Source organism: Syngnathus floridae, chromosome 22 (assembly GCF_059516105.1).
Source record: "Syngnathus floridae isolate MCC-2025c chromosome 22, RoL_Sflo_1.0, whole genome shotgun sequence".
Taxonomy (NCBI): domain Eukaryota; kingdom Metazoa; phylum Chordata; class Actinopteri; order Syngnathiformes; family Syngnathidae; genus Syngnathus; species Syngnathus floridae.
In genome coordinates this window covers 5,589,296-5,608,361 of record NC_142434.1, presented here as the reverse complement: position 1 = coordinate 5,608,361, position 19,066 = coordinate 5,589,296, and the positions used below count along the sequence as shown (strand labels likewise).

Below are 19,066 nucleotides of genomic sequence, written 5' to 3'. Positions count from 1 at the left end.
ACATGCCTACTCTTCATCTGTCATCGACTCTTTGAATGACATAATCATTTTTCCGATTAGTCAAGATCCATGCCGATCTCAAATCCAAAGCGACGCAAAGCCGCCTTTGACAAAAATCTACCGGTGGATAAACGAGTCCCTCTTTCGCGGCAACCCATTTAAAAAAAAAAAAAAAAAACCTCTTGAAAAACATCTACTGCAGTGACTGCGTTAATAATGAATGGCCCGCATTAAAGATTGAACAGCGCTTCTCCTCGTGTGAACGCACAATCATTCTTCCGATCGACAACAAAGTAGCAGCCAACGTGTTGTTTGACCCCCGTGACCCCGAGTTTTAAGTGTCTCGAGCTCTCGCCGGGTCACATGACTGGCATGAGCGCTTTGCAATTCCAGTTGAACAACCCGGCATCCAACTCTGATATTGCATTTCTTCGTCTTTTCACGTTTTATTTTGTATCTGTGACTAATTCACTGGCCGTCGTTAATCCTGCTTCCCGACACGTCTTCATTTCCACATCTTATTCTCTCCATTTAATTGTCAGGACTGCAGACTCTATCAAAGAAGAAGAAATATACATGTGACGCCATACAATAAAAGATAAGGGAGCAATGAAATGATCAAGCCCCTCCCCCCTTATAGCTTCAGCTTCTTTTTAATTAGCAGCAAAGCTGACCTCAGCTCTCCCGCTCATTCAAACAAAATCTAATCATCACGCCATTATTTCATTCCTACAATCTCCTGTTTCCCTTTCTCCTACCACCCATGACAACGGCGGGAAACAAATGAAGCGAGGTAAGGAAAAAATGCTGAGTCATGATTCTGGTACAAGGTACAAAAAAAAAAATTATTCCACTAGATTGAAGCTCCGGGGGGGAATCACAGATTTGATTATTGTATCATCGCCCGCTTGATAATCTACACAATTATCAAAAATGCTGAGTCATGCTTAGATAAGATGAAAAGAAAAAAAAAAAAGATTAACCTCAATTTCTGCTTGGCATTGTGAGAAAATGCGTCATTGTGATTGGCGTAGTCACCGCGGACGATAATAAAATTGATTACAGCTCTATTTTTCCGCTTTGGTTAGCAAGACGAGAGGTCACCAAGGATACAAACAGTCAATTGAAGACAAATATTATTTTTTGAAAGACAACAAATCATCTTCTTTTAGACATTTCCCATGCAAATAACACGGATAATGTAACAATATCGCAGCCCGGCCTTGACCACAAAGGTGCGGAACAACCATGAAGGCCATGCACAAGCTGCAAATCTCAACCACATGTGTTTCTTGCGCTGTAAAATGTGGCCTGGTTTTATGATGATAACCACAATGTCTTCTTTTGCAGAGATTTAACTTTTTAATCTTTCGCAACAAGACCAGAAACCCTTATCAGCTCGCTACATATTGCTTGGAAAAATGATGATCATTGCTTTATGCACTGCCATGATGGAATATTTTTATAAATCCATCATCCTATTGACTATTCCATCCATTAATCGAATAATCGGATGCATGAAAGTGCATTACAAAGTAATTTCCCTCATTTATTGTTGATAATTATGTACTGTTTAGTACTAAAAACAACTCAATAACCAAATTAATAATATCACACATGAGGGTCTAATAAACTCGCCAAACCGATTTAGTTATGAGTGCGGTTATTGTTTTCCAAAGTAAAAGCAGATGTTTGCAAATGTCTTATTTTGATTAAACAAAAAAGATAATCTGTTTATTTTCATGAATAATAAAAAATAATGAATAATCACTATTAAGACGCTAATATTGGAGGATTTGGACCATTCTTAAATTAAGAAAATGTCTCTAAACAATTACTCCATTTTTAAAATAGATGTTCATTAATTTGGCAATCGATTATTTGTCGATTAATTTTGACAGCTCAAAATGGCTCTGAACGATTACTTGATTATTAAAATAGATGTCGATTAATCTGATAATCGATTACTTGTCGATTAAGCCAGTATTCAAATGAATGCTTTATTTTTTGGTGCATATTCTAGAGTCAAATATATAGTCCATTATTTGGTGCATATTCTACAGGAGAGTGATGCAAACTTTTCTTTGGGCTTCATTGATTTTACTTTACTCACTTGTCCTGTTTTACAACTGTCCAGGCGCTTTATCCGTGTGTGACAGTTACACACACAATCTCACACACACACACACACAAGGGAGGGACAGAGTGAATAGGTGGGAGCTAAAAATACGCTGCCAGCCTTCGCTCCGCCGACCGGCGCTCACACAAACATACACAGACGGGAATACTGAGGAAGTCTCAGCTGTGATCCATCATTGAGGGACCGAAAATTATGATACCACAGAGGGAAAGACAGGCAGCGAGACGGACCAGGAGGGGAAAAAAAATGCTCACACCCATCACGGCGCACACATTTGAAGAAAGACAGTTGAGTCTCTGTATCGCCAACTCAGAGAACCCGTCGGGTCATAAAGACTCAAAAAGGGACATAGGACCAGGTAGCCCTCTGATAAACTCAGAATTTTAAGTAATCATTTTAAGTAAATTCCTGCATTATATTTTTGCCCAGCAAATATTGATTGAGAAGTAGCCTAGTCGCTTCCTCCTCCAGTTAATCCACTCGACCACTGGAGGATCCAAATTCTCCGTATTTGTGTGTGCGAGAAGCCACAAAGGCATTTTGTCATGTTTATTCCCTCGTTTTATTGCCTGTGTGTGTGTTTAACTTTGTAAACATCCACCGGGCAGAGTGACGGGGGCGTATTCTCGGGGAGGCGTGACGATAAATCAACACCGGCTGGTATGAAAGTGTCGTGAGATTTGTTTAATCCTAAATTTACCCTCGGTGGTCGGAAGCGTGCCGACACGTGAAGGAATCCTACCTGCTGTTTGAGCTCATGAACCAACCCGTCCTTCTCCCTCTTCAGGGCGGCCACTTCTTCTTGGGTTTTCTTCTTCTTGGATGAGGAGAGCTCCAGCAGGGCGATGTTGGCGTCCTTCTCGCTAATAGCAGCTAGCAGCGCCTCTTGTCTGCACACAAAAACACGGAGGTTAAGAACATCTCGAGGGGTCGTAAGGAAGGAGGAACTCATTGAAGGAGGTCAGCCAAATTGAACTTGACCAATGTTTGTTCCAAAGATTCAAAAAGTGCAAACTCGGGATGTTTTTTGTGCCCAAACTTATAAATCATATATAGCATAAATAGAAAGGGCCGTTAGCGTCAACTGTCAACAACCAAAACATGTGCTGTCAACAAGAAAAGCAAACAAAGCTTCGGTTTGGTGATCACAAAGCTCGGTTTCCTTTTTCATTTGTGACCCCCGCGACATATAAATCATACAGATTTGTATGTATAAAGACAAAAGCCTCAAAGAGCAGACGTGCAATTATACGAATCCGCCCACGACTCCCCTTTTGCTGCAAAGTCATGCGTTTATTCCTTCCAATATTTTTTTTTTGTTTCAATTTGGAACACGCGCTTGTGCGTGCGTCGCTGCGGCAGCGACGGAATGCGGCGATGAGAGTGTCTAAATGAAGACAGATTACACGTTTCGCCTGGGTGAGGGCCCGCGGATTCTTCGGTCAACCTCGCTGACCGCGCTGTCAGTGTCCCATCATGCATCTGTGCTGCGGCGCTCATTAGCTAGACAGGAGCTGGACACGCTTAAGCCACGATTGATGGATCAATCCTCCTGATGATTAGTTTGCTTTATGAAATGATTAAAAGGGAATGAATGGGAATGGCTCTTGAATTTGTTTATGCAGTTTGCAAACTCTACCAGTTATTACTTTAGACCGACTAATCGACAACAAACCGATTATCTAATTAATCGCCTTGTATTTTAATAATCTAGTCATAGAGACATTGTTTTTTTTAAACAAGATTGTCCAACTCTTCTGATTTCAGGCTCAAATTTCTGAATGCAGACTGACTTTTGTGTGTTTAGTCAAAAGAAGAGATTTGCAAAAATCTGCTTTTACTTTGGAAAACAATGTTTTTTGTATTGCTTAATTGTTTAGTTGTTTTTTAATCACTAAAAGAACAAAAATAATTGGTTAAAAACAGTAACCGGGGAAAAAGGTTTTTATTACACTTTAATTTAAATGCAAATAAAATTATAGCAGATTATTCGATTAATCGATAGAATAAAAAAAATTCCGATTATTCGATTAATTAAAATATTCAATGGTGACAGCGCTACACTGAAGAGACGAGAACCATCTAGAAGGACAACCATTTCTGCAGCACTCCACCACAAAAACGTTTTGACGTGAATGCCAGGCGTCATGTTTAGAGGGAAACCAGGCAAAAATAATTGATTCTATTTTAGGATGAGGTCGTTATGTAAAATGTGGAAAAAGGCTGTGGATATTTTCCCGATGCACCATCTTTGACGATGTAATGCTAAAATCTCAAAACTCATGCAACAACACTGTCTCAACACACAACAGGATATCTCATTTTCAACTAAATCTGAGATTTACCCGCCTGCTCACAACACTTATAAACCAAGGTGATAAAAACAATATTTATTCCAGATGTCTTCATGGTGGGCCTCTCTCTCTCTATCTCCGTACAACACACCCCAATTTTTTTCCCCATCTCTTTCACCTTCACCGATCCTCCATCACTCGCTCTATCGCTCACCCCCTCCGCTAGCAATGGAGACAAGCGGCATTCTTTCCGTCGTTTTGGCGCTCGTGCGCCATGATGTCATCGCGGCGGCGACAAGGCAGATAGTAAACAGACGCGCACAAGCGCAACCAGGCACCTGACCTCCGCTCCCCACGCACACGCACGCACACATGCGGGCCCTTCTCCATCCTAACGCCACTTAAAGCCTCTCACTGTATCGGGGACGGCTAATGGCCGACGTTAGATCCCAAACCTTAGCGTGTGCTGTCTTATCTCCTCCGATGCTGTCACATTGCAGCAACGGCGAGCGTGTGCACGAGTGTCTAATCAAGTGAGAGTTCAATGTCTGCAGTTATGATAGCGTGGCTCCCTTCGTGGGTTACTTTATATTTGTGCGAGTCCATGCGCTGTGAGATTGGCCAGTCTCTGCGTAAGACAAACACGAGGCTCTGTTAAAAATAATCCCCTCTCGCTCTGTGACTATATAGCCCCGTTTTACACTGGAAAAAGCCCCTGATGGAATTGTTGGGTTACAAGCTCATTTTGGGAAAGGGGAGGTTTACATCCATATGGCCATGTGGAGATATTTTATAAGCACTATTGTGGAATGAGAATATCGGTTTCAAGTGGGCCCGTGAATTTGACACACAGCAGATGAGAGAGTTGTAAACAACCGTGCCGAATTGAAATAGTTCAAAAGAATATTAATAAAAGGACTGAGCGTGAAAATGTGCCACTCAGCTGTCAATTGCCAATCAAATACGATTAACAACTTGGACGATGGATGCTATTTTGTCTAGCATATGCTTGGGACAAGGAAAAATGCATTTTTGGGTTGTCGGCCTAGCTAGCTTAGCTAGCTAGATAATGCATGTCGCGGAAGATAATCATTGAAGCGAATGAAAGCGGTCAAGTTCTTAATAGCGAGGGACGCACGACTGGACTCCAAATTGGGTTTCTAGGACTCGTTTTAGCCACACCTAAAAAAATTGGATAATCGTAAATAGTTAAAAAATAAAAGCTTCATAGTTCTCAGTCTCTTAGCAATTATCTTAAACATGTACATTATGTGTTTTCATTTCACAGGGCCTTTAATTGGTCAGAAAATTATTTATTTACCTTTTATGTATCGTTGTACAATAACAAATATCAAAAATAAATATCGTGTCCATAGTAAATGTGAGATTAAATTGAGGGACAAGAACTTCATTGTTTTATGAAACTGTATATACTCTTTTGAAAAAAAATTAAGTGGTGTGCTGTGAGGTTTATTGAATTTTAAAAATATATAAAATATAGACTTTTTGATGAAGCGCAGCTGTGTGGCGCTGAGGGATGCGACCACCTGAACGCAAGCTGAGGTCAGAGCGGCGGTGGCGGCAGATGGTGGAAAAATGAAAGCGGCGGGCAGAAGCGTCTCTAACTTTGACGTGGATGGGAGGGGGTGGGGGGGGGCGCAGGTGACGACCACAAAGATGTGTGCTTTTCATACACAGCTAATAAAACACAACTTTAGAAGCACTGTGGTGTCAGCGGGAGGGCAGAAATATGGAGGATGGAACGGGGGGGGGGAAAGAAAGAAGCGAGGGTAATTAGATGCAGGACCCACAAGCTCAAATCCATACGCACACCTGAGCCATGATCTACTTTGTGTGCAAGGATTCAAATTAATCCCTTTCAATAATTTCTCCCAGGCATCATTAAAGCCACCAAATGTAAATACAGAGGATATAATTTAACATTGAATGTGATTAGTTAACACAGCCACATTTCCAATTATGGGAGGGTGTGCACACTTGTGCAACTACATGATCTCAGTTTATTTTTACTTGGTCTCTCAGAAATTTTGTTTTTCATTTGCAAGTCATATGTCACATTAACAGATTATTTTTTTGTATATCACCCAAACGATTTGAAAAGGGGTGTGTAGACTTTTTATATCCGCAAACACAGGCCAGACATTCCTAAAGAACAAACCCACATGACACGTCAGAGCGACTCTCGTGAAACATTTGTCCGTTTGGCCATATGTGCGGCATCAAAGCCAAAGCAGTCAATAAAAAAAAAAAAAAAAAAACATTTACTACTTCTCTCCTCTCTCTTTTTGAACCGCTTAATGCTGTTATCGGGAAAACTGATCAACTCCTACCGCAGCTGTGCTTTCAAAAAAAAAATAAAAAACCCTTTAAATTCCCATTGGAGGTCCATTTTAAAAGTCAGCCGAGGGGATCGTTTTACATATAAAAAAAACGTGGGATGTCTGGAATTATCGTTCTAAATGCCCCCACAGGCTAATATTTACCCTGCCAATGTGTTTAATTGTACTTATTAAAAGCTCAAAATGTACATGAGGAGCGCCCACGTCGACTTGTGGGCTTTTCCATTCAATCGAAGGAAATATTTTTTTGCGTCGCATACCGGTCAGTGACAGACGACTGTGAGACCGTCGGAGACTTTTGGCAAAGGTGAGCGAGTGGAATTAAAAGTGTGCGAGCGTTAAGAAGGGAAAGCTCCCTCAAAGAGCTGTTGTACATCACAGAGGCTTAAAGAAAAGACGGCACACACACACACACACACACACTGACAGGGGAGGGAATAAACTGCCTGGAGGATTTGGAGAGAAAACAAATCAAAGAGACATGAAGGGGGAGAGAGAGAGAGAGACGGCGAGCCGGGGAAGCGGCGCAGTAGGGAAGCGTGGTGGAGAGACAATGCTAGCGTGTTTGGTGAGAGAGAGCGAGACAAGAGAAGAGGGCAGGTGGGACTGCTGCGTGACAGAATGAGGATCTGATCTTGACACATTTCCCCCCATTTTCATCTCACTCCTCGCCCCCTCCCATCCCTTCTCCCTTTGTTCACGATTCTGTCTTCCCTCTCGCCCAGGCGTACTTTTTTTTTTTTTTTTTTTAACGCACACACGAAGACGCATACTGTGACTAATAGGAAAGGTGTAAAATGCATTAGCAGGGGTCTGCTGGAGTTTGCACTTTTGATGGGACCACACGTGCAAATGCACACCCGAAAGGCTTTGAGGAAGCGAACCAATGAAGAAAAAAAAAAATGTCAGCAAAGTGGCAAAATATGGCAGAATCCGCCAGTGAGTTTAACTGCAGTAAAGGGAGACACGGTGGCCATCTTGGATTTTGGGAGGTTGGCGAGATTTTTACGAATGGCCGAACAGCATGGTAACCGATAACAAATTCCAAATAATATAATAATAACAAATTTATATATACAATCACAAATTCCAACATAAAACAAAGACAATTCAACCTTCGCTACGCCCAGCCGCACCAAAATTTGTCGATTCTATTCGATAATTTTTTGTAAAATAGTCAAACATACAACAATAGTTGTTACAAACATTACAGAGTTAAGAAATTGATTGGTCAATAAAACTTATTCTGACAAATATTGAAATTGGAATCGTTTCGGCAATAATTATTATTGCATTTTATTCCGATTACTCGATTGCTTTCCTTACGTCCTATAAATAATCCACGAAAAATTCAAGTACAGTATCTACAAAAGCTTCAGATTCGGATCCTCTGGCCTTTCGCCACTCCATTTCCCCTCCATCTCCTCTGAGTGGAAGACACACAAATCATCAAAAAGCACAGAATAAGCAAAAAAAAAAAAACGCCAAGCGTACGCGAGAAGGGGGGGAAGACGCCAACCACGCTTTGAGCTAGTAAGACCGAGTGTCAAACGGCGCGGCCCCTTTTAGTCGCACTAAGCTCCCGACAAGCCCGCAACAAACACAACGCGCGTTGCCTCCATTTGGCACTCGGTTATAATCTCATTGCTGTCTGAAGGGATCAAAGCGCTTGTCTCGCTTCTATAATATGTACATACATGCATGTGTGTGTCTTCCAAGCAGTCACGCTTTCTTGTCTGTTTATGCGCACCATTCGGTCTGGCCGCCGGTCTTATTTACACGGGTGACACGCTTTGACACGTTGTTAGCATAACGTAAAGCTGGTATGAATCTGCGCACATACACGAAAAAAAGAAAAGGGAAACGTGTATGTGGTGAATAGCAAAAACACGTGCTATTGATTTCGCACAGCATGGGGTGACAATAGCGACGGAAATACAGACGGGCGCTAACGACATATACAGGCCGTCGCGCAAGAAGCTATAGCCACGGACAAAAAAGACGTAAAGGAAGGCGGGAGAGGGACGTGAGAAGCGCGCGGGGGCGGACTGAAGGAAAGCCTCGGAGAGTGATGGAGAGGAAGACGGGATGAGGGAAGGGACGGAGGACAGTGGAAGCTGAGAAGGAGCGTCGGAGGAGCGATAAATTACATTTACAGCATTAGCCTTGAGGCATCAACATCACTAGTCGAGTGGGAAATCGGGGGAAACTTGAGCATCAGGATAGGTTGGAGTTTAATTGCACTTGTTAGACTCAAAAGTGTTACGATTGTGCTTAAAAGTTAACTTGGCAACATTTATGACATATTGCTATTTTTTTTGTCTGTCTATTTTAGTATTTAACTTTACAACAGAGAAAAGAAAACAATTGAGGGAAAGAAAAAAAATCGGCCCAAAAAAAAAAAATCGGTTGATTTTTGCAGATTTTTTTTTCATTTTTAACATCCTGCTAGCAAATCAAAACAAGATTTCTTATGTAGTTACTCAAAAAATATCTTCCTGTTTTTGGAAAACCTTCATATCACGAATGACAACGATGCTATTAGGCTAACGGAATTCTACCAGGATATGTAAACGTAGTGCCTTGGCAAAAAAAAATCATTTCCAAGGTGGCAGAATTTTTCTAGTCTAATTTGTAGTGTCAAGTCCTTTTTATAAAATAGCGCACAACTTTTGTCTGAAAACGACCTAATTATGCCATTTTATTTGCCCGCGAAAGCATACAAGAACATTTTGCCTCACCACTAACAACAACCCTGGAAGCCACACTGCCCAAAAAAATCATCAAGCGCACCCGTTGTTTCATTTTCCCAACACTCTCCATGGTGATAAATTGTCTTTTTTAACATTACAATCTCCAGAACAACCTTGCGCAAATAAACACAAATCGACATCTCGCTGCTTTTACGTCTCGGAACATTTGCCCCGGCGAACAATTTCTGATATTAGCGCTCGTAAAAAATACTACGCGCGCCTTTCTGTGATGGCAAAAACAATGACCCATAAATTAAAATCCCGCGCACGGGCTGTTAAAACCTCATTGCACGCGTGAAACATCATGAAGTGCTTAGAAGTTGAATACATATATAATTCAGTCTTAAAGAATGATGGATGAACAGAAGGAGCTGGGGAGACAGCGATGGGGGTAATATAATTTCAAGCGCACGCTTTTGTTGGCCGGACTCGGTTATCTTTGGACAGCTGTCTTTCTCCCTCTTTGCTTTCGCTCGTTTTCCCGCTGCCAAGAAACACTTCGATGCTCATTTTCGTTCATTTGACTATCCTCCTTCCCACTTCCCCCTCGCGAGCAAAGCTACAACTCGCTCGCTGATGACATCTTGGACGTGTACAGTTTGGAAGAAAAGTGAGACAGAATGTCACAGATGCACTGCCTGAGCATGTGTGTGTGTATGTGTGTGTGTGCGCGCTAATATATTCTAAGCCTGTCCTAGAACCCGCTGAAAGCTCGGGTATCATATATCATGTCTAACAGAAACATTAAACTTTACACCAGTGTTAAATCGGGCAACAAATCAGACATCAAACCTCAAAGAGTTATGGTCGCCTGTGGGCGCACTTTTTTTTTCAGAGATGAACATGGGGCGACGCAGGCACGAATCGGAGAAGGCCAGTGGCGTCGTACGCATCATATAAGTCAATGGAAGACAGCTAGAGAAGTGAAGCGAGTGATTGAATTAAAAAAACTATAATCCATTGCGGTGGAGCAACACAGAGACATAAAGTTACAATAGTCACTGGCATGTATTCTTTATCCTCTGCAAAGAGAGACTACTATTAATGCAGCTCATCTCCATGTGCGTGTTTGTGTTATACTGCCCCGAGTGGCCAAGGTATATACACCAGAGAGAGCAGCACAATGTCCACAGAATTGAAGCAAAAATAATTAGGTTAAAACTGTATTAAGGCTGCGAGTATTGATTATATTCAATTATAATCGAAAAATATAAAAAAAAGTCACTGGCATGTATTCTTTATCCTCTGCAAAGAGAGACTACTATTAATGCAGCTCATCTCCATGTGCGTGTTTGTGTTATACTGCCCCGAGTGGCCAAGGTATATACACCAGAGAGAGTAGCACAATGTCCACAGAATTGAAGCAAAAATAATTAGGTTAAAAATGTATTAAGGCTGCGAGTATTGATTATATTCAATTATAATAAAAAAATATAAAAAAAAAAAATAGAGTTTTCTAGATTTTTTTGGGCCTTGTTGTCCACTTCTACGGAGTTCATAAATTAAATAATATTTCACACCGAGAAGCTAAAAATGTTAACATTTGGACAATTTTAAATTAAAAACAAGATTTTATTTTTAAAAAATCAATTTGGTGTCAATTCATCGATTAATCGTGCAATGGACTGTCAAAGCGCATGCTCATTTATGTGACTGTGTCTTCCCATGATGCCACAAAAACTCTGGCTTTGTGCTTCTAGCTCAAGTATTGTTCCAGTCCATGTAAATCCTCAGCGGTGTAAGACCGCTGGACTCCTCTTGGCTTATGCAAGACCGTCCATTAATGTTGCATTAAAAGTAAGCCCGGGTGGACGTCTGCGTATGCAATCAATCATATGAAGAGCTCTCAAGTGCTACATGCTTACTGCATTAATCGTCTACTTAACTCTGCGGCTTTAAGGGGCAGAGAGGAGATAAGATGGAGGTTAGGTGAGAAACCCCACGAAAAACAGAGGCGCGAATTCTGAATTCAAAGCCGAAATTCAAATTCTTACTTCATCTCCAGGACCTCTTCCAGGTGCTTTCGCCGTTCGGCCCGCAGGGCAGTCAGGTGACCTTCCTTCTCGGCTAGTGACAGCTGAGTGGATGACAGCTTGGCTTTCATCACTTCCAGCTCTTGTTTCACCTTTTCCATGGCAACCAGCAGGTCCTCCACCTGATGCATACACATAGACATGGCTTGGTCGTCGAGTTTTTGCGCAGAAATTATTTTTGGATGTCAGTCTATAATATAGCCTCTCCTGGTGTGTCCGTGTATATAACTGCAGGCGTTTTCAGGAATGTTTTTACATGCATTAGCCGAAAAAGGCTTTGGGCAGTGTGATTTCTAGGGGGCGCCAAAAATCAGATGGCAATTCACGTTAATATTAATAAAATAAAATAATAAAAGTTAATATGTGGATCTTATTTCTCGTTTTGCATCGGGAAAAAAAAAAATCACAAAAACAGACATCATGCCCCTTTTTCTTCCAAAAAATGGAAAAAAAAAACAGTAATGTCGGCAGCTCTTGTTACCTTTGACCACCTAAAGCCAGTCGTGGTGAGTTCACTATTAGAGAGCTGCGTGCAAAGAGGGGAAAGAAAAGGGACGAACAGACGGAAGAAGTGGAGGAAAACGTGACAGCCCACAAGTTAAAACAATAAAAAGAAAGGAAGGAAAAGCGGTAAGGAGGAGAGAGAGAAGATAGAGATGCTTCAGTCAAGTCATTGAATGCAGCAAAAAGTAATGAAACACACAAGCTCCATTGTGAATTCCAAGCACAGGTGGGAGGGGTGAACCCTGAGGGATGGAGAGAGGAATCCTGAGTGGAAAAAGAAGGAACTGCAGAGAAAAATGACAAAATCTGACAGGTGGGGTGTGTCAGGGGCTTGCCACAAAGCCTCCACTGACCATTAATGACGAATGTCTCGCTCAAAATGTCGCCTGGATTTTGGTGCGGTCAACCGCTTGAGCTGGGTCGGTTCCCTGACACACAAACATGCCACTCAATGTATGGCAGAAGGCCTCGGGATTTAATTTTTTTGTATTTTTTTACACCTCCCCCATTCATAAAAAAAAAAAATGCTGATAAATATTCAAAGTATATCATGTAAAATATACGTACAATAAATGGAGGAAAATAAAAAATCTGAGAAAATATTGGAGAAATGGAAAAAAATCTATGAATACGTGAGTTTTCATCCATCCATTAAAAATTGTAATTAATAAAAATTAAATATATGCTGTCTAATATATGTCCAATATGCGGAAAAAAATGCCAAAATAAGAAAAAAAATACTGAAAAATCAGCAAAATCCAAAAGTGCCGAACGACATATGTATAAGTTGTAATATCACCAATCACCATTAGATGGCAGATGTCTTTGTTTCACTTACAGTGGGTCTTTACTGCCCAATACTCCAACATTAAGAGCCGTAATATTTTTTTGCGGGTTCAGAATGACATGCAGGGCAAACATAGCACAGTTCTTCAATAATATTCAAATTTTGAGTGAGTTAAATATTGTGAAAAATGTATGCAATGAGTCCTTCTTGCTTATATTGTTTGCGGTGGTTAAAAATATATAAGAGGATGTTGGCAAAATAATCGCGTTAAATTTTAAGGAACATAAAAAATCAAATTCGATTATTTTTCCTTTCGTTTTTCTGCTTCGGCTACATTCGCAAAAACAACCACGCTCCATTGAACGCTTTGCTTTTGCAAGGCCCCTTTTGACCGACTCATTATTGTCTCTGTCTCTGCCGTGATTTTATAAATCATAGCGGGAAGGCCTAATTGCGGTGACACACTCGTAAAAACAAAAAAAGAAAAAGAGAGGAACATAAAAATATTTATTTTCCCGTGTCTATGCAAAGAATCCAAGAGTCCGTCTGGCTGCCACTGAATGCGATGCTGTTTAAAGAGCAGCTAACACTTTTTCAGTCGTGTTTATGTGCGTTGGAAGGAATGTATGTCGTGTACATTGAACGCTGTTCTGTACATTGCCGGTTTGTGCAAAATGGCCGAATTGCTGTTGACGTTGGGCCATGTTTGCGTTTGGCCGTCTTCAGCCACCACTTGTCATTTCTCCTCCGTGCTTCTTCGCTGAGGCGTTCAAAATCCAGGACACCGCGTCCTACCTCAATTAAAGAGGCCACTTCTTTTTTTTTTTTTGGTGTCATGGCAATACATTGGAAACAAACTCAGAGATGAACACGTTTTTTTCCATGCAATTCTGCCCAATCCTTCTTGTGTGCTATTGCTTATCTGTTTATTTGTTTTCGTCACTAAACACACATAAATAATTGGTTAGTAGCGCGATTCTTTTTGAGGTCATGTGAACGGACAGTATTTGTCAGTGTCTATCAAAATCAAGCTTAACATTTCCCAACCTTTGTATTCCAGCTCTTGCGCAAGAGGCCTTAATGTCCACTCGATGAGGCTTACGTGTATCAAAAAGCAACAAACACGGCCGTATCATTACCGACTTTGATTGCGAGTTTGGACTCCGATCCGCCGCTGAATATAATTGTCCAAATAATCCGTATTTACCGTGACGAAGCGTGTCAGCGAAATGCGGCAAAAGCAAAACGACTCTCTGGTGTTTGCTTTAAAGTCTGTCTACGGGACGGCCAACATTTCGAGGCAGTAATAACAATGGAGTGCGAACGTTTTTGCCAACAGCTACACGGCGCCGTGTTTTCTCAGGGCAGTATTCAGTATTTTGCTCTTTTTTTTTTTTTTCCCAACACTTGTCAAAACTCGCGCAGCCTTTTGAGGAACATTTTACATCTCCAAGGCCTTGTTAAGTCACTCGCCGAACGATGAGCGGACTTCGACTACTCTGCGGTTACATCTCCTAAACGCTTCCTCCTGAGCATCCCTGAGCAGCATTAGCAGCTTTTCTGGCTCCTCGCCGGAGATAAACAAGGATAACGCACAGGCGATCCGATTGGCACAAAGCTGTTTGTGTGCTGCCGGGGAGGACAAAATGGAAGTTGTTCTTGAAATAGGGATGTTTACTAAACGAGGAGTGACTGGGCAAACACGAGGCCGCACCTGAATGAGCTCAGTTGGCACATCTGCGCCGCCGTTAGCCACATTTGGCACGGCCATTTTGAATATGACAGCCAAGAAAAAAAAATAATTCAGTGACACGGAGATAGCTAGTACCTGTTTCTCGGCGTGTGTGCGGGCGTGCTCCTCCTGAGCGAGCACCAGCTCCCTCTCGGTCGTGATCTGAACGCTTTCCCTAAGGGCCTCCTCGAGCTCCTCGATGCGCTCCTCCTTGGAGCGTATGGAGTCCTGCAACACACGTGGACGAAATTTTTTAAAATGTCACATGCAGTGCCAGCAGAGTGATCGATGTATTTTCATCCGTGGAAAGCTTGGACTTGACTTTGGCGGGGACGCTGCATTTGTAAGTTGAATTTTTTCTTCAAACTGCACCAATGGAGTAATAAAACAAAAATACTGTAAAAATCACACACTGTGTATAATGTGCTTGCCCCAAAAATTATGCTCCAACCATTTTTTTTTTGTTAAATACGATTGTAATTCGAAGTGCGTCTTAATAGTCGGAAAAATACGATTTTAAATTCGAGTGAAAAAAAAAATAAATGAAACCACACAAACCACCTGGCAAACCCTCCAAACATTTTGTTCTGAAAACCCCAATGTGGTGACTTTAAAATCAACTTGCTAAAGTTTAAAGTGCAAAACATGACAGCTTTTCACGTTAACTGACAGGCAAAAAGTTTCACTAAGACACATCAGTTTGCGCTTAAATCCGATTAAACCGATAATCTCCTCCCCCTGAGTCTTTGGAATTCAAAATTACGCCTGAAGGGTTTTTAAAACAAAAAATGATGATGCGGCATTTTGGACTTGAATATCTTCAGAGTCCAGGTCCAGATGTAACATGACTCGGAGTCTAACAATGCAGAATGAGTTGGACCTAATTCGATTAATCGTTTCTTATTGTGCTGAATCAAATTTACTCAGATTTCACTCGCCGTCTGACTCGCGACGATTCCGAAATGAAACATCAGTTACGGTTATTTCCTGAGTCCCGATGCTTGGAGTCACACAAGTGAGAATTGTCATCTGCCTCTAATCATGGGAGGCCGCTAACAATTCCGGGAAGAGTAAGGGGGGGGGGGGGTGACTAGGAAAGTTCAAGGGGACAAGTCAGAAGAAAGTGAAGGACACTTGCAGAACTCCACTTCAATGCCGAGATGCTGCGGCTGTGCAGGAAGGCCCGTTTTAAAACCCGCAACATTGGCTGCATAGCTCGGCGTGGGCGAGTGTGTGCATCGGTCCTTTGCTTCTCTTGTCACCTCGTTCCGTGTCAATCATCCTCTGCGGATACCCGCTCGCGCATACTCCCCGAGCTGCATCCAGTGTGTTCGTGTCCACGATTGCGTTGCCTGTTTGACATTGCCCAAGGCGGCTCCCTGTCACATTTTGACACGTTGCCATTGTTGTGATAGCTCCGACATTTTCAAGGTATAGGGCCGGAAAGTGGATAGGAGGAGAAACTTTTTCTCCCTCCCTTAAACTTTTTTCCGGTTCTCCCCTCCCCCCCTTTCGTACCTTTATCTGCTGGGAGCTCTCGTTCAAATTGTCCTCCAGTTTCTTGGCCTCCTCCATCAGCTGGGCGTTCTTGCTCTTCTCAAGTTGCTCCTTGTGCTTCAGGTTGGCCACCTTCTTGGATTGATCCTTCATCTGCCTGCATGTACAAAACACACAAAGTCAGTTCGGGCTGATGCCAACTGAATATTTTTAGAATCATCTATTGGATTGATTGATGAGCATATTTATTATTATAGCTGTGACTTTGAGTGTGTATGGTTTCAAAGGGTGGTGCGTGACTTGGGTATCAATGAATGAAACTATAGAGCAAGGATACTGTTACGAAAAGAAAAAAATGAAACCAAAATTGAAAAGTGTCTTTAGGAAAAAAAAAAAACACTTAAAAAATTTAAAACTAAAATTACTTACAAGGTGGTGACTTGTGAGTGACATGGGTGTCAGAATAATAAATTCAACGGATGCAAACCTGTTTTTTTTTTTCAAAACCTAAATCCAACCCTCTTCATGATAAATGTTTTTTTTAACCCTTTGACGTCACCTTTCACATAAGTAGACACCTGCTCCGTCTACACAACAGCTGCTACTCTCGCCCAATAATATCTTTTTTGTCCTCAACAGTATGAAAAGTCAACTTTTGTACGTCCGACCTACAGAATGATCTGACGAGACAAGAAGGTAAAAAAAAAAAAGACCGGAGGGAACTTTGTCATGGAATCAGCAGGCCCAGTGGATGGCGAAAGGGTTTAATCCCCCCCCCCCGAGTAAGCCGCCTGGAAGCCTCTGTCGCAAGCCTATCGGCTATCGCAACCGGCTTGTCTTGATCGAGACCTTTAATACGCGTGCACACATACTTGCAGCCAGCTTGGCTCTAATGCCAGGAAGCTTTAACAGCTTACACGGAATCACGGCTCGGGATGAATGATAAGAAACACAAAAGGTCTGCGAGCGACCACACAGAGGCGGGCGTCGACTCAACTTTTTGTGTCGAGAAGTGCTGTTTGTGAAATGATGTGTAAGGTAGCTCAGCTTGCACCATGTAAATGTTAGCATAACTTCTTAGCGGATTGTAGAATAACAGATTTCTCACCAGAAGACCTCCAGTGATGGGACTCCAACAAATACTCATTGTTAGATTAGCAGCAGTTAGCGTTAGCATGCTATTGTTAGCATTCAAGATATAAGAACTGGGGGACGGTTTTTCTATTCAACAAATACTCATTCTTAGATTAGCAGCAGTTAGCATACTATTGTTAGCATTCAAGATATAATGCTATAATGGGGGGGACGGTTTTTGTTTTCAATTGGTGGCATGACCCGGATCGTTTTTAACTCACTCTCGCCTGTCACCGAAAGACCCAAAAAAAGAAAACTAAAAGACACATGCTAAATCTGATCCGCACCACCTTTCCACGCATGGATGCACGCATGTTTTCAGTATATTTGGGAATATCTTTCCAAGCCGTGTGTGTGCGTAACAGGTCATAAACAGGCAGGAATGTTCCTATTGGAGAATGTCCAGGAAGCGTCGAGCATCCATCCAACTTCTCCGACCCCCCCTTCTTTCACGCAACATTTACTGCACGTATGCGAGGGTGCGCATGTGGACTTGATTTTTTTCAGTCGGGCAATGTTCCCTATTGACCCAACACTCTAGTTTCATCTTGATTTTTTTTTATCCTGCTAATCACTTGTTTTGCTTGCATCTAGTTTGCTGCTTGTAGATCACAAGGCTCAAGGCCTTAGATGACGACTCCACTGCCCGCACCCACTGAAGCTTTTTGGTTCTTTCACCATCCACTTAGCGACCACAGCAACCGTCAAACAATTGCCACATTTTTCACCAAAATGCCCTCTGCCAGGCTTTTAAAACTTGATAATTTGACTCCCACAGGACTATAAAACACACCCCGAACATTGGAGCCAATCCTACATATTTATCTAATGTTACTCTTTCATTACAAGTTTCAGAATGCAAGGAATGTAGTCTTAAAATCCGCCTTAAGTGATATTGAGTCCAAACACTGGCCGCTTTGTATGGCATCAAGCCTCAGACCACACATATTTCAGTTACACGTGTTCATTTATGCGCATCTACGCTCACGTAAACATGGTGGCCCGTGTGGCAAACAGTCTATGCGAGGTGTTAATGTAAACACGAGCATAAGCTAGTTGACAGCACTTTGAACTTGATTGAACCACAAAAATCCCAGATACATTACTCGCAACGCTACAAGCGTGTCCAAAAACTTCCCTAAACTCACCAACATTAGAACTTTTCTACCTCCTTCATTAGCATGCGGCTGATATTCAGGGGGCCCGCGTGAAGGTAATATTAATATTGCATTTAGAGTCCCGTATAAATATTTGATCAGAAATACTCAGAGGACTCATGTATGTTTACTCCGCACAGTTCACACAAAATTAACATCAAGGATTTCCTTTTAACGACTTGGAATTTCACTTTTTCTTTTACAAAAAAAAAAAACAACAACACTGATGGTGTTGGTTTGGTTACAGTGAAAGAAAATATCTGAAAGTTAAAAGCTTATATTTGCCCGCTTTTTTTATGGCCATGGATGTAATGCAGCAGGGTAAAAAGGTAACAAAGAAAAAAAAAAGGCAAACTGCTAAAGAAACAATAATAAGTTTCAACATTTGATTCAGTGATTCTTGTATGTACCACTAGAGGGCGCCCCCATACAACTACCAGGTATTCCTACCGCACATTTGTTGACAGATTTTACTGTTCATATTTTGTCCACTAGGAGGCAGTAAGCTTTTAATTATTTGGAATGAATGAATTGAGAAAAATAATCATTTTGCGATTTTTGTTTCCGTCTTAAATGTCGATACGTCTTAGGACATTAACAATGACGTAACTTTGTCGGGCCATACGAAATGCTTAGACGGTGGCCCAACCAGGCCAATATGAATTTAATTGATAA

The 19,066-nt window shown here is 41.7% G+C and overlaps 1 protein-coding gene across 13 annotated transcripts in view; it reads right to left on the bottom strand.

Annotated features, from left to right (window-relative positions):
• The window catches only part of LOC148379431 (ELKS/Rab6-interacting/CAST family member 1-like), a 52,756-nt gene that overhangs the window by 9,516 nt on the left and 24,174 nt on the right, over nucleotides 1-19,066 (bottom strand). For 7 of the 13 annotated variants that reach the window (XR_015855329.1, XM_088366563.1, XM_088366566.1 and 4 more), the window contains 5 exons: nucleotides 16,122-16,257; nucleotides 14,700-14,831; nucleotides 12,062-12,106; nucleotides 11,542-11,702; nucleotides 2,883-3,030 (listed from right to left, as the gene is read on the bottom strand). Coding sequence is in view for 10 of the 13 variants with exons in the window: in XM_088366563.1 (XP_088222689.1) it covers nucleotides 2,883-3,030; nucleotides 11,542-11,702; nucleotides 12,062-12,106; nucleotides 14,700-14,831; nucleotides 16,122-16,257 (622 nt within the window). In the remaining 3 variants the exon portion in view is untranslated. The remainder of the gene's footprint in view (nucleotides 1-2,882; nucleotides 3,031-11,541; nucleotides 11,703-12,061; nucleotides 12,107-14,699; nucleotides 14,832-16,121; nucleotides 16,258-19,066) is intronic. The other 6 variants (XR_015855330.1, XR_015855331.1, XM_088366564.1 and 3 more) reach the window with 1 other exon arrangement.